Source organism: Thalassophryne amazonica, chromosome 13 (genome assembly GCF_902500255.1).
Source record: "Thalassophryne amazonica chromosome 13, fThaAma1.1, whole genome shotgun sequence".
NCBI classification, from domain to species: domain Eukaryota; kingdom Metazoa; phylum Chordata; class Actinopteri; order Batrachoidiformes; family Batrachoididae; genus Thalassophryne; species Thalassophryne amazonica.
Genome location: NC_047115.1, coordinates 45,272,870 through 45,288,350, shown reverse-complemented (window position 1 = coordinate 45,288,350; position 15,481 = coordinate 45,272,870). Strand labels below are relative to the sequence as shown.

Here is a 15,481-nt window from a genome sequence, read left to right as displayed (position 1 = left end):
CAAATATGATTCAACCTTTGAGAAGGTCTCTTTCTCTCTCTCTCTCTCTCTCTGCTTTGTAGGCATGAATGCATTAAAACAATATTGGCAATAATCACACATAGTAAAATAAATAAATAATTAAATGATATGATAAACAATAGCAACATTCAAAGACAAATAACAGCAGTATGCTGGTGCGATAAGCCACAATTTACATATGATCTGATTAGTCGGCATATCGCAAAAATAATCAGTGACGAGTCGATTATCAAAATAATAATTTGTGGCAGCCCAAACATATATATATTCATACACAGTGCATCTGGAAAGTATTCACAGCGCTTCACTTTTTCTACATTTTATTCCAAACTCAAGTAAATTCATTTTTCTCCCTCAAAATTCTACTCACACCACCCCGTAAAGACAACATAAAAATATTACATTTTTGCAAATTCATTAAAAAAAAAAAAAAAACTAAGGAATTTATTTAAAAAAACCCAAAAACTAAGAATCCACATGTACCTAAGTATTCACACCCTTTGCTCAGTACTTTGTTGATGCATCTTTGGGAGCAATTACAGCCTCAAGTCTTCTTGAATATGATGCCACAAGCTTGGTGCACCGATCTTTGGGTAGGTTTGCCCATTCCTTTTTGCAGTACCTCTCAAGCTCCATCAGGTTGGATGGGGAGCATCGGTGCACAGACATTTTCAAATCTCTCCAGAGATGTTCAGTCAGATTCATGTTTGGGCTCTGGCTGGGCCACTCAAGAACATTCACAGAGTTGTTCTGAAGCCACTCCGTTGATATATTGGCTGTGTGCTTAGGGTCACTCTCCTGCTGAGAGCTGAACTGTCCCTCCAATATGAGGTCAAGAGCGCTCTGGAGCAGGTTTTCATCCAGGATGTCTCTGTACCTTGCTGCATTGATCTTTCCCTCAATCCTGACTAGTCTCCCAGTTTCAGCCGCTGGAAAACATCCCCACATCGTGATGCTGCCACCACCTTGCTTCACTGTAGGGATGGTGCCTGGTTTCCTCCAAACATGACGCCTGGCATTCACACCAAATAGCTCAGTCTTTATCTCATCAGAGCAGAGCATTTTGTTTCTTGTGGTCTGAGAGTCCTTCAGGTGCCATTTGATAAACTCCAGAAATTGACAAAAATCTCAAAAAACGTTTTTCACATTATCATTATGGGGTTTGTGTGTAGAATTTTGAGGAAAAAAATAAGGCTGTAACATAACAAAATGTGAAAAAGTGCACCACTGTGAGTACTTTACGGATTCACTGTATATATAATATATCTCAACATATTTTACTGCTTCATACGCTTTTGCCTAGTGTTTTGTCTTGCTTGTGTAGTGGCTGTACTCTTGTCTTCTGCGTTGTGTTGAAGCCTGGGCTCTGGGCTGAGTGACCAGAGTATCTTTTGGCTGTCAGGGAAGTGAAGCCTATTGACTACCACACACACAGCGACTCCTGCTGGCCTCAGTCACATTTGAACTTTGCCTACACTGTCCTCTCAGTTTCCAGTCTGTGTCCATAAGCTTTCACAAAACAAGCACAAATACAGATGAAGTGAATGCAGAGTGTGGACAGAATGTGCCATCTGTATCCATATTTAATTTAGAGAATACAGTAAATGGGCCTTAAGATGAATGCTAATAAACCTACCTGCCAGCACTTGAGTAGCTGTGATGTCTTCAGTCAGCTTTTATTTGTAGCAAAACAGAATAACATCATGTGTTTGAAGTCAGTTGGCGATGTGTGAAGACTGCACTAAAAGAAAATACACGAAGATGCATCATACATTTTAAATGTATCTGACAGGCAGTTACTCAATGTCTTAGATAGGCTTAGTGATATTGATGTCCTGTCACTGAACTAAAACGCCATAAACTACTGAGTTCAGTCCACCATGTTTACAAGTATCAAGTATCTACATTGTATGATTTAAAACCTTATTGTGTGAGATCATATCCTCAAAGTACAAGTAGCTGAAGTCATAGCTATCCCATACCACCTTTTTACATGTTATTTTCTCACTCACTTTGTGCTCCTCACCTGGATTTTGCCAATGACTCCTCAAGTGGAGATTTGAATAGTCAAAGCTAAATTGTGATAACTTTGTTTTTAAAGAGCTGCAAAAATGGAAATGAGATGTTAATAGCTATTATAAGTCTCTGGCGTGACTGTGAGTATCACTTATATAATGGCATCAAGTAAAATGCATGTCTTCTGCTTTATGCCAGGTATAAATCTTTGTTTCCCCTGCTGTGTAACCAGTCTGCCTTTCACCTTGTTTATTATAATATTTGTCTACTAATCTAAATGTACCCATTTCTCTTATTGCTCTGTGTTTCAGACCTAGGATTGGATCAGTTTATTGTCAAGCGCTATGATGGGAAGGTAAGAAGCTGGTGTCTTTTTGATACGGAGGGCAAGGGAACAGCTGTGAATTCGACATCATTCAGCCACACTCTCAGCTTGATAGTAATAAGTGACATTTCATTGTTTAATGTTGCTTTTTTGTGAATCTAGTTAAAAGCAAGTTTTCACAACTCAATTCTGAATTAAATTGCCATGTTATACTGATGGGCCCTGAAAAGTAGGGGTCAACTGATTACGGTGCCGATATTCACCATTTTTACAGGTATCGGTATTGGCTATTTTATAAAGCCGATTTGCCCATATGACTCAGTGGTCACCAATTCTGCCTTGATTTTAAGGCTGATGCGTACATTTTTTAAACAGGTCGCCAGTCAGCAATTTAAATTTTCCATTTGGCCAGAGTGCTCCCCTTTTTGACATGTGTACAATTGCTTTTTGAGTGCTTCTCTTCCCAGTCCAGCCAACGTCTTTTCTCCCTGGGGAAAAATCTCTGCCCCTAAGTGAACCAGTAAAGTGATAACTGCGAAAATTCAACGACTTGAATTCTCCATATGGCCAGAGCACTCCGCTTTTTTGGATCTGTGTGGCCGCTCTGTCTTTTTCTGTCTGGTCCTGAAACTGCATGTATTTTCCCACCCAGTAAAGCCCAGACAGAGCTGTAGGATTCTGTCAAATTTCAGTTTACAGTTGCACAAAGAGAAACACATCTGGTGAAGCAGAGCAGTGATTAAAACATTAACTCCACCCAAAGGGGCTGTGTTCCTAACTGCAGTTATTCAAAAATTAAGAGTTTATTTGAATTTAAAGGCTGTTTCCTCCTCCATGTTCTCTGTGTTGAGGTGTGGTTTTGAAGTGAGTGTGTATGGGGGGGGGGGGGTTCAGTTTGAAATATGGTGGAAATCTTCCAGTATTTCACAATTTGATTCAGATTTCTGAGTTCACAATTTGATTAATAATTTATTTTCAACTGATAATCGATGTTTCAATTCTAAATTGATTCAGTACATAGAGCTGCTAAATTCAAGCTCTTCTCAAATGTGCTGCAGTGTACTAAAAAGGTGGTGTTGGAAATGATGCCATGAAAGCAAAGTGTGTCTAAGATTATCTAAGTTCATGCTTGAAAAAGGTGATGTAAACAAAAGCAAATCTGTGTATAGAAGTAATGGTTTTGCACAACGCTGTAGGGGAGCAGGTCTTTTGAAATGAAATATATATATATATATATATATATATATATATATATATATATATATATATATATATACACTCAACAAAAATATAAACGCAACACTTTTGGTTTTGCTCCCATTTTGTATGAGATGAACTCAAAGATCTAAAACTTTTTCCACATACACAATATCACCATTTCCCTCAAATATTGTTCACAAACCAGTCTAAATCTGTGATAGTGAGCACTTCTCCTTTGCTGAGATAATCCATCCCACCTCACAGGTGTGTCATACCAAGATGCTGGTTAGACACCATGATTAGTGCACAGGTGTGCCTTAGACTGCCCACAATAAAAGGCCACTCTGAAAGGTGCAGTTTTATCACACAGCACAATGCCACAGATGTCGCAAGATTTGAGGGAGCGTGCAATTGGCATGCTGACAGCAGGAATGTCAACCAGAGCTGTTGCTCGTGTATTGAATGTTCATGTCTCTACCATAAGCCGTCTCCAAAGGCGTTTCAGAGAATTTGGCAGTACATTCAACCAGCCTCATAACCGCAGACCACGTGTAACCACACCAGCCCAGGACCTCCACATCCAACATGTTCACCTCCAAGATCGTCTGAGACCAGCCACTCGGACAGCTGCTGAAACAATCGGTTTGCATAACCAAAGAATTTCTGCACAAACTGTCAGAAACCGTCTCAGGGAAGCTCATCTGCATGCTCGTCGTCCTCATCGGGGTCTCGACCTGACTCCATTTCGACTGGTTTGTGAACAATATTTGAGGGAAATGGTGATATTGTGTATATGGAAAAAGTTTTAGATCTTTGAGTTCATCTCATACAAAATGGGAGCAAAACCAAAAGTGTTGCGTTTATATTTTTGTTGAGTGTGTGTATATATATATATACAGGAGGTCCTCAAACTGGAGCTCCTGCAGCTCCAGTTATTTGTTACAGCTCCTGGAGCAAATAATGAAACTCCCCGAATTGGGAACGTCTCACGAGGATGTTGTGAAACCAGGGACGGCGCCGCTGGCGATGTTTGTCAGCTTTCCACAACAAATAGAGCACAGCAGCTTGCTCCGTGTGATCAAGGTCCGGCATGTTGACTTGATGGCGAGCGGAATGGAAGCTCCTCCTATTTGATGAGGCATTGGAGCGAATTTTTGCAGCGAAAGCAGAGCGACACACCGGGCGATGGTGGCGCGTCCTTCGCCAGGCGAGGGAAGCAAATTTGTGGCGTGTGGTGTGAAGGCGGCATTACAAACGTAATACAGGCAGTAAACTACGATCGACTAAAATGTTTTTTCCTCCCAAAATGAGACTTGCTGCATTCTTTTTGAATTACATCCTCATGTGCAGCGCAGCACAGCTGCAAGAGCTCAGCTCAGAGGTATGGAAAGACATTCATGCCAATAATGTCTGAAAGGAAATGCTTTTGACAGAAACTACAGATTTTGTTTATTTCTATTTATGTCCAGAGATCAAGGATCCACCATGTAGAGTTTATTATGTCCAAAGTTTAAGGATCCAGTGACCAATTTCATATTTATTTACTTTAAGACTCAATAAAATGTTGTTCACTTTCAATTCAGTTTCAATTTAATTGGCTTATCAAGCACTGAATCACAACAAACGCCATCTCAAGGTGCCTCACATAGAACAGTTCAACATAAAAAAAATAAAAATAAATAAAAATTAAAATAAATAAAAATTAAAAAATTAAAATACATAATTAAAAACTAAAAATAAAACATTAAAACTAAAAAATAAAACTAAAAATAATTTTAAAAAATTGCCTCAAGTTGTCTCTCTAGATTACAAAACATTATAAATCTTGAATTACTTTAATTTATTCTGTTTCATCTTTGCCCATTGATGTCGGAGAAGGGCCCATCATGTGGAGCAAACAGCCCCTTATTTCAGGCACTAAGCAGCCATTAGCCTGTACCATCCTGTTAAAATATGAATCATTGCTCTTTGGTTTGTAGCAAACTCCTGCCCACAGCACTACCTGATTTAGTAGACATACGTTCTGCCTGTCAATGCTTAAGGCTACTGTCCCACAGACTGGCATACATAAAGGTAGCAGTGTGCAGACTGGAGCTGTTCTGGCTGTATTTATTTATTTATTTATTTTTTCATTGAAGTTGGTATGGTATTTGTTCAACTTCATAATAATGCTGCTCATAGCTCCCTGCACTTTTACTGTGTAGGTCATCTTGAAAGGTTGTGTGAACTAAACATATGCTGCAAAGCATTTAAAAAAAAAGTTTTGTATTAAGAGTTTGTGTTAGGCCCCATTTAAAAAAAACAAAAAAAACAAAAACAAAAAACATTAGTTTATCATCCCCGCCCGCATGCTGAAATCGGCCCTCATCAATTTTTTATTTTTTATTTTGGCAAATTTCATTGATGGCACTACAGCTGGTGCAAGAAAGAACCAGCACGTCCACTAGGTGGTGAGTATGCTTTGACCAAAGATGGTTATTGAATTCAATCAATCAATCAATCAGTTTTATTTATATAGCGCCAAATCACAACAAACAGTTGCCCCAAGGCGCTTTATATTGTAAGGCAAGGCCATACAATAATTACGTAAAACCCCCAACGGTCAAAACGACCCCCTGTGAGCAAGCACTTGGCGACAGTGGGAAGGAAAAACTCCCTTTTAACAGGAAGAAACCTCCAGCAGAACCAGGCTCAGGGAGGGGCAGTCTTCTGCTGGGACTGGTTGGGGCTGAGGGAGAGAACCAGGAAAAAGATGGAGATGCTGTGGAGGGGAGCAGAGATCAGTCACTAATGATTAAATGCAGAGTGGTGCATACAGAGCAAAAAGAGAAAGAAACACTCAGTGCATAATGGGAACCCCCCAGCAGTCTAAGTCTATAGCAGCATAACTAATGGATGGTTCAGGGTCACCTGATCCAGCCCTAACTATAAGCTTTAGCAAAAAGGAAAGTTTTAAGCCTAATCTTAAAAGTAGGGAGGGTGTCTGTCTCCCTGATCTGAATTGGGAGCTGGTTCCACAGGAGAGGAGCCTGAAAGCTGAAGGCTCTGCCTCCCATTCTACTCTTACAAACCCTAGGAACTACAAGTAAGCCTGCAGTCTGAGAGCGAAGTGCTCTATTGGGGTGATATGGTACTATGAGGTCCCTAAGATAAGATGGGACCTGATTATTCAAAACCTTATAAGTAAGAAGAAGAATTTTAAATTCTATTCTAGAATTAACAGGAAGCCAATGAAGAGAGGCCAATATGGGTGAGATATGCTCTCTCCTTCTAGTCCCCGTTAGTACTCTAGCTGCAGCATTTTGAATTAACTGAAGGCTTTTCAGGGGACTTTTAGGACAACCTGATAATAATGAATTACAATAGTCCAGCCTAGAGGAAATAAATGCATTAATTAGTTTTTCAGCATCACTCTGAGGCAAGACCTTTCTAATTTTAGAGATATTGCGTAAATGCAAAAAAGCAGTCCTACATATTTGTTTAATATGCGCTTTGAATGACATATCCTGATCAAAAATGACTCCAAGATTTCTCACAGTATTACTAGAGGTCAGGGTAATGCCATCCAGAGTAAGGTTCTGGTTAGACACCATGTTTCTAAGATTTGTGGGGCCAAGTACAATAACTTCAGTTTTATCTGAGTTTAAAAGCAGGAAATTAGAGGTCATCCATGTCTTTATGTCTGTAAGACAATCCTGCAGTTTAGCTAATTGGTGTGTGTCCTCTGGCTTCATGGATAGATAAAGCTGGGTATCATCTGCGTAACAATGAAAATTTAAGCAATGCCGTCTAATAATACTGCCTAAGGGAAGCATGTATAAAGTGAATAAAATTGGTCCTAGCACAGAACCTTGTGGAACTCCATAATTAACCTTAGTCTGTGAAGAAGATTCTCCGTTTACATGAACAAATTGGAATCTATTAGATAAATATGATTCAAACCACCGCAGCGCAGTGCCTTTAATACCTATGGCATGCTCTAATCTCTGTAATAAAATTTTATGGTCAACAGTATCAAAAGCAGCACTGAGGTCTAACAGAACAAGCACAGAGATGAGTCCACTGTCTGAGGCCATAAGAAGATCATTTGTAACCTTCACTAATGCTGTTTCTGTACTGTGATGAATTCTAAAACCTGACTGAAACTCTTCAAATAGACCATTCCTCTGCAGATGATCAGTTAGCTGTTTTACAACTACCCTTTCAAGAATTTTTGAGAGAAAAGGAAGGTTGGAGATTGGCCTATAATTAGCTAAGATAGCTGGGTCAAGTGATGGCTTTTTAAGTAATGGTTTAATTACTGCCACCTTAAAAGCCTGTGGTACATAGCCAACTAATAAAGATAGATTGATCATATTTAAGATCGAAGCATTAAATAATGGTAGGGCTTCCTTGAGCAGCCTGGTAGGAATGGGGTCTAATAGACATGTTGATGGTTTGGATGAAGTAACTAATGAAAATAATTCAGACAGAACAATCTGAGAGAAAGAGTCTAACCAAATACCGGCATCACTGAAAGCAGCCAAAGATAATGATACGTCTTTGGGATGGTTATGAGTAATTGTTTCTCTAATAGTTTAAATTTTATTAGCAAAGAAAGTCATGAAGTCATTACTAGTTAAAGTTAAAGGAATACTCGGCTCAATAGAGCTCTGACTCTTTGTCAGCCTGGCTACAGTGCTGAAAAGAAACCTGGGGTTGTTCTTATTTTCTTCAATTAGTGATGAGTAGTAATATGTCCTAGCTTTACGGATGAATTGACAACCACAGTCAGTTAGTCCGTCTCACTCACACACAGTATGCATGTTTATCATGCTACTAATGTGATATACATGCACATTGTGCAAACATGCATATATATATATATACTCAACAAAAATATAAACGCAACACTTTTGGTTTTGCTCCCATTTTGTATGAGATGAACTCAAAGATCTAAAACTTTTTCCACATACACAGTATCACCATTTCCCTCAAATATTGTTCACAAACCAGTCTAAATCTGTGATAGTGAGCACTTCTCCTTTGCTGAGATAATCCATCCCACCTCACAGGTGTGCCATATCAAGATGCTGATTAGACACCATGATTAGTGCACAGGTGTGCCTTAGACTGCCCACAATAAAAGGCCACTCTGAAAGGTGCAGTTTTGTTTTATTGGGGGGGGATACCAATCAGTATCTGGTGTGACCACCGTTTGCCTCATGCAGTGCAACACATCTCCTTCACATCATCCGTGAAGAAAACACCTCTCCAACGTGCCAAATGCCAGCGAATGTGAGCATTTGCCCACTCAAGTCGGTTACGATGACAAACTGGAGTCAGGTCGAGACCCCGATGAGGACGACGAGCATGCAGATGAGCTTCCCTGAGATGGTTTCTGACAGTTTGTGCAGAAATTCTTTGGTTTTGCAAACCGATTGTTTCAGCAGCTGTCCGAGTGGCTGGTCTCAGACGATCTTGGAGGTGAACATGCTGGATGTGGAGGTCCTGGGCTGGTGTGGTTACACGTGGTCTGCGGTTGTGAGGCTGGTTGGATGTACTGCCAAATTCTCTGAAACGACTTTGGAGACGGCTTATGGTAGAGACATGAACATTCAATACACGAGCAACAGCTCTGGTTGACATTCCTGCTGTCAGCATGCCAATTGCACGCTCCCTCAAATCTTGCGACATCTGTGGCATTGTGCTGTGTGATAAAACTGCACCTTTCAGAGTGGCCTTTTATTGTGGGCAGTCTAAGGCACACCTGTGCACTAATCATGGTGTCTAATCAGCATCTTGATATGGCACACCTGTGAGGTGGGATGGATTATCTCAGCAAAGGAGAAGTGCTCACTATCACAGATTTAGACTGGTTTGTGAACAATATTTGAGAGAAATGGTGATATTGTGTATGTGGAAAAAGATTTAGATCTTTGAGTTCATCTCATACAAAATGGGAGCAAAACCAAAAGTGTTGCGTTTATATTTTTGTTGAGTGTGTGTATATATATATATATATATATATATATATATATATATATATATATATACACGGACTGGATTCATCATGGAAACAAGATTTATTTTAAAAATATGATATTTTCAGTTCTTCACTTGGTATGCAGGTGTGCTTTATGTGTTGTTTTTCAGATTTGAAATGATGATGTATATGTTGTGGTTAGGGGTCTGGATGGGACCGGGCCGTTACAGGTGATGGACTTAAACGCTGGGAGCAAGAAACAGAACTGGTTGTGAACAAAAAGAGATTTATTTACAATAAACCAATAAACCTTGTTCTAAATTTTGACACTTTTTTTCTTACTGCAGGTAAATATCGGTTTCAAATATCTGTTATTGGTCTTCAGCATTTGTATCATCACTGAAAAAGCCATATTGGTCAACCCCTACTGAAAAGGTCTTCCTGTGTGTTTTCTAGTCAGCACCTGGGGCATTTCCATCGGGAGAAGGATACAGTGATATTGCGGCACCAGTGCATGCTAGTTGACCTAACCCAAAAGGCAATTTTTATGACTAAAATTTACAATCTCATATAGTCTAACCAATGATTATTGATGATTCAGTGTTGGTTTTGTGTGCTGACACATATGTTAACTAATTTCATCCCACGCATGTTCAGTGGTGTTAATGTTGGGTGATCTTGGCTGCAGTCACAACACCTCCACACTGCTGTTTCAGAAGAACTCAACATTCTCATACATAAGATCTCATTAATGTTGCTTGGAGCTGCCTGACTTCTGTTTGAAAAAACTCTTATGTAATTTGACGTCAAATCATACAACCCACCATACTCTCGCAGACAGTTGCTTCAGCTGTCATGAAGTGATTGTGACCATGACACAGTCTTGCAGTTATCTCCCCTTTTGCATATGGTTGCAGTCTATTCTCATCCTTCTGGTAAACTGGTAACAAACAAAGCAACATGAAATTGTGGATAGATGTTTGTTTTAAATGATGTGCAAACTCCTGATGTGATCTTACTGTAGTCATTGTGCCAACTACTTGTTTTGTTTAGGCTTTTGTTCATTGTAGCATGTGGGAAACCAGTAACACCAAAACTTAATTTTTTTTAAGAATACCTTTGCTAGCTTGACATGTGCAAAGTGGGGGTGTCCATTATGCATGTGCGAGATGAAAATAACATGGATCAGGGACTGTCTATGTGACATTGTCTATAAACATTTGAAAGCCATCTTGTCGTACGACATATATGAACACTTGCATTTTAACATTTTGTTTTTAATGCCATTCAGTTTAGTATGCTGTTTTGTGTAATGGCCACTTATACTTACCATACTTTACTTATGTTCTTGCCTAAAACGTTCAGTAAATTGCTTTTTACCTGACACAGGTATGTGTGGCTGATGGTTAATTTCAAAATATGCATACACAGATTTAAATAATCTTAAGCAGTTGTTTTCATTGCAGTAATGTTGGGATCATTTCATGTCTTCAGAATAAAAGTCAAGGATATAAGAAATTATGAAAATCTTCCATCTGTCAAATTAGCTGTAGTGGTGACTACCTAAATGATGAAAATCTCCCATCTGTCAAATTAGCTGTAGTGGTGACTACCTATCAGCATAATGTATATTTACACTTTAATATGAATTAAAAGACTTCCTAAACTATTCCTACACCACACTCACACCTTTTGAACATCATTTCTGTATTGGTAAAGGCATGTTTAATTCCAATCAATGTAAATTAAGTCAATGAAATAAGTCCATGGAGCAACTAATGTTCAAATGTGAGATTGAATAAATTAACAGCTATAGATGTCTGGAAAAATTTAATTGTGAAGAACTCATTTAGAGAAACTTGGACACATCCTACAAAACAGCTCCAAGGTTAGTCGTTAAAAGAGATGTTCAGAGGGGTCCTGCCCCTGTGCATAATGAGTGACCTTTTTAAAGATAATAGCAGGTGAACCATGGACAGCTCTGCACAGTTGCTATAGACTGTGTTCACTGACATTCCCTGTAAACTAAATGATAGCATTTCTTTATCTTCTGTCATGAAGATAGAACCCTTCGAAATAAATCAACATTATTTTCATTGCTTGTTTCTGTGAAATTGATTTGCAACACTTTTTGTCCTCTGAGAAATCCCTGAGAGCATCTTTCACATTCAGTGGCCAGCTACTCAGTTTAATGTGCTTGGTGCTAACTAAACTAAATATCACTGTGACGAATGTAGTTCATAATCCTATAACAAAATCTGTTATCCTCAGTTTGAGATGATCAACCTGTTCCATCATCATGCTGCTATTAGTTAAACTCAGGAGAGAGGATTGTGTTTCTTTGTCACAACCTCCCACTTACTCCTTTTGCTATGTTTTCAGTTCAGATGTGACTTGTACTTAAGTCAAAGGTCAGCAAAATTTTGATTTAGCTTCATTTCAAACTAGACCTTAGGTAAATATGAAGTTCTCATTGCAGCGAAACAGTTAGGCCTCTGTCTGCTGATGTTCATTTCATCCTTGTTGAAAGGCCTAATGTTACAGTTGCGTTCAAAATAATAGCAGTGTTTTTAAAAAAAACAGTGAGTAAGGCTCAAAATCCTTAAAGTAGCTGTTATTTCTATACACACAAATGCAAAACATGAAGAAAAATTTATCAAATTTCTTATTACGTTTTAGAAAGTGAAAAAATGTTTAAAAAAAATAGCAGTGTCTGCATGTTTTAATGTGAAAAACAGGTGTCAAGCAGGTGGCTCTTATTTAAGGATGAAGGCAGCAAATGTATTATGCTGGTTCTTGTGTTTCTCTCTGAAAATCTGAAAGTAAAATGGGTTGTTCCAGACACTGTTTAGAAGAACAGTGTACGTTGTTTAAAAAGTTGATTGGAAAGGGGAAAACACATAAAATGCAGAAGATGAGAGGCCGCTCAACTAAAATGATCTCATGGGCTTTAGGGATGCATCATAGAGATGCACCATGCACATTTTTTCATTTCTGATACTGATGCTATTCCGGTAAAAGAGCTCCTTGCTTTAATGTTATTATTGTTGATTTTCTATGAGGATATTTTGTATCCCCAGTTATGCCGCTTCATTATGAAGTGGAATAGAGGAGGATTTTCTTCGAAAGAAGACCTGGAAGTTCAGCTACAGTCAATTTCCCAGAAGGTACATCTAAGATGAAAGCCAAGATTTTATGTTTTGGTGGAAAAAATTAAGAACTTCATTTAAAAAAAAAAAAATGTTTTTTTTTTTGTTTGTTTTGTTTTTTTTGTGGCATTTTGGAAATGTGGAAATGTACTCCCTCCTCAAAACGGTACATGTACTTGTACGAGGTCTGTTAGAAAAGCATCCGACCTTTTTATTTTTTGCAAAAACCTGATGGATTTGAATCACGTGTGCTTGCATGAGCCAACCTTGAACCTTCGTGCGCATGCGTGAATTTTTTCACGCATGTCGATTGCATCATTTGCTGGTAAGCAGCCTTTGTGTGAGGATGGGTGTAGTCTCTCTTCGGATTTTCTTTGCAAGGAAAATGGCGGAACGACTGGAGCAGCGCCGCATCAAATTGTCTGCCCATTGACCTGTTTGATTGCATCTTTGCCTACTGTTATTTCACACCGCCTTTGTTTTTCCTTCTGCTTCTACCCTGATTGTGTGGGCATGTCATAATGTTGGACTGATGTGTTGTTATGTTGTCATTGTTGATGTTAACAGTTGATTATTCTCTCATGCTTTTATCGACCATCCTCTCTGTCACATGACAAGTAACCCCTCCATTTTTCTCTCTCCTCCCCTCCTCATGAATAATCATCATCTTCAATTCCCTGGATCCAAAAATCTCGACTTTTTCCTCAACCTGTCTCCTCCCATTCTCCACCCACCAAACTCCCCGTCCCTCCTCCTCTGTCTCCCTTCCTTGTATGTCTGTCCCATTTTTGCCTCTCCCTCTCTGCAGGACTTCTGGCAGGTATGGGTGTGTGCCGAGCTGCATGTATGCACCTGAATGAAAATTGCATTTTGTAGTCATCACCTATTCCCTCCTTCTTTTTTCTTCTCACTTCCTTGTTTCTCTCTCACTATTGTTTCTTTCTATTAGTCTTATTCCTCCGTGGTAATGCGGAGGGCATAACTAGTCACTGTTGTGAGTCCAGGGGAACAGCTCAGTAATTTCTCTATATTTGCTACATCTTTGCTTGAAACCGCATCCAGGTTCTTTATGTTCAGAAAGTTTACATGTTCAAGTCAAATCTTGAATTTACATATGACTATTTTCATAAGAAGTATTTGCCCCGCAATTGTTGCATGTGGTACGAAGGGGAAATTTAATGGATATGACAACAGAATTAGAATATATTTTCTTATTTGATATGGCAGGTTATAGCATGGTTAGTGGCCAAGTGATTAGTGCACTTGGTTTCAGTGCAGAAGGTTCCCAGGTTCTCACATTTCTCCATGTAATGTGGAGTTGTCAGGAAGAGCATCCGGCATAAAATTTGTGCCAAATGAACATGCAGATCCACTTTGGATCTGCTGTGGCGACCCCGAGTGAAAACAAGGCAGCAGCCGAAGGGACGTACTTTTGTAATATGGCAGGTTACAATAGGCCACAGAAAATAGTTGTTCATAGCTAGATGAAATAACAAGGCATATTAAACATAATTCAATTCAGAAGATAAATATCATTCTACATCAATGTAAAAGAAATACTAAATGCAAACTTCAGCTCTGTGTCATCGTTGGATGTGGTGGCTTTCTCATTGCCCTTTGTGTGGCTTGGCGCAACCAGCTACCCATGTGAAGTAAACCTAGTTGCTGAATTTTTGTTATGGAAAATGAGCTTTTCCCTATACAGATGCTATTAAAGGTGTAATCCATTTTGACTTTTTTTTTATATTTTAAGTAATAATTTTGTTCTTTATTGAAATAAAGGATTCACATTCTTATATCACTAAATATACTCAAAAGTTAGCCTTGTCTGGGAATTTTTTTTTTTTTTTTTTTAATTTTGAACGATGTGTGCAAAAATTGCAGTGCCGAGACACCTTGACACACTGGAAAACTGAATTTCCCAGCATACCGTTCGATGGCCTAGCTAGAAGAAGTGTTACACCACATATGCTATTGTTAGCTTTATGGAGCAGAAGAAATGTAGTGGACCTTCAACTATGACCGTGAGTGTTTTTTTTTTTTTTTTTTAAGATATAAAGACACAAATGGACACAACCAATAAATAGAGGCCAACAGAGATCTTGTTGGGGAGAATATGGATTAATTCTGGACAGGTTTCACACATGTTTTGTTGGATATTTTCTAGGTAAGGGTAAGACAACACATACAACCCCTGGCAAAAATTATGGAATCACCGGCCTCGGAGGATGTTCATTCAGTTGTTTAATTTTGTAGAAAAAAAGCAGATCACAGACATGACACAAAACTAAAGTCATTTCAAATGCCAACTTTCTGGCTTTAAGAAACACTATAAGAAATCAAGAAAAAAAGATTGTGGCAGTCAGTAACGGTTACTTTTTTAGACCAAGCAGAGGAAAAAAATATGGAGTCACTCAATTCTGAGGAAAAAATGATGGAATCACCCTGTAAATTTTCATCCCCAAAACTAACACCTGCATCATATCAGATCTGCTCGTTAGTCTGCATCTAAAAAGGAGTGACCACACCTTGGAGAGCTGTTGCACCAAGTGGACTGACATGAATCATGGCTCCAACACGAGAGATGTCAGTTGAAACAAAGGAGAGGATTATCAAACTCTTAAAAGAGGGTAAATCATCACGCAATGTTGCAAAAGATGTTGATTGTTGACAGTCAGTTGTGTCTAAACTCTGGACCAAATACAAACAACATGGGAAGGTTGTTAAAGGCAAACATACTGGTAGACCAAGGAAGACAAAGCGTCAAGACAGAAAACTTAAAGCAATATGTCTCAAAAATCGAAA

General features: G+C 38.8%; 1 protein-coding gene across 5 annotated transcripts in view; it reads left to right on the top strand.

Annotated features, from left to right (window-relative positions):
- The window catches only part of micu1 (mitochondrial calcium uptake 1), a 100,923-nt gene that overhangs the window by 23,653 nt on the left and 61,789 nt on the right, over window positions 1-15,481 (top strand). For 3 of the 5 annotated variants that reach the window (XM_034185658.1, XM_034185656.1, XM_034185657.1), the window contains exons 5-6: window positions 2,349-2,392; window positions 13,485-13,496. In XM_034185658.1, the coding sequence (XP_034041549.1) occupies window positions 2,349-2,392; window positions 13,485-13,496 (56 nt within the window). The remainder of the gene's footprint in view (window positions 1-2,348; window positions 2,393-13,484; window positions 13,497-15,481) is intronic. The other 2 variants (XM_034185660.1, XM_034185659.1) reach the window with 1 other exon arrangement.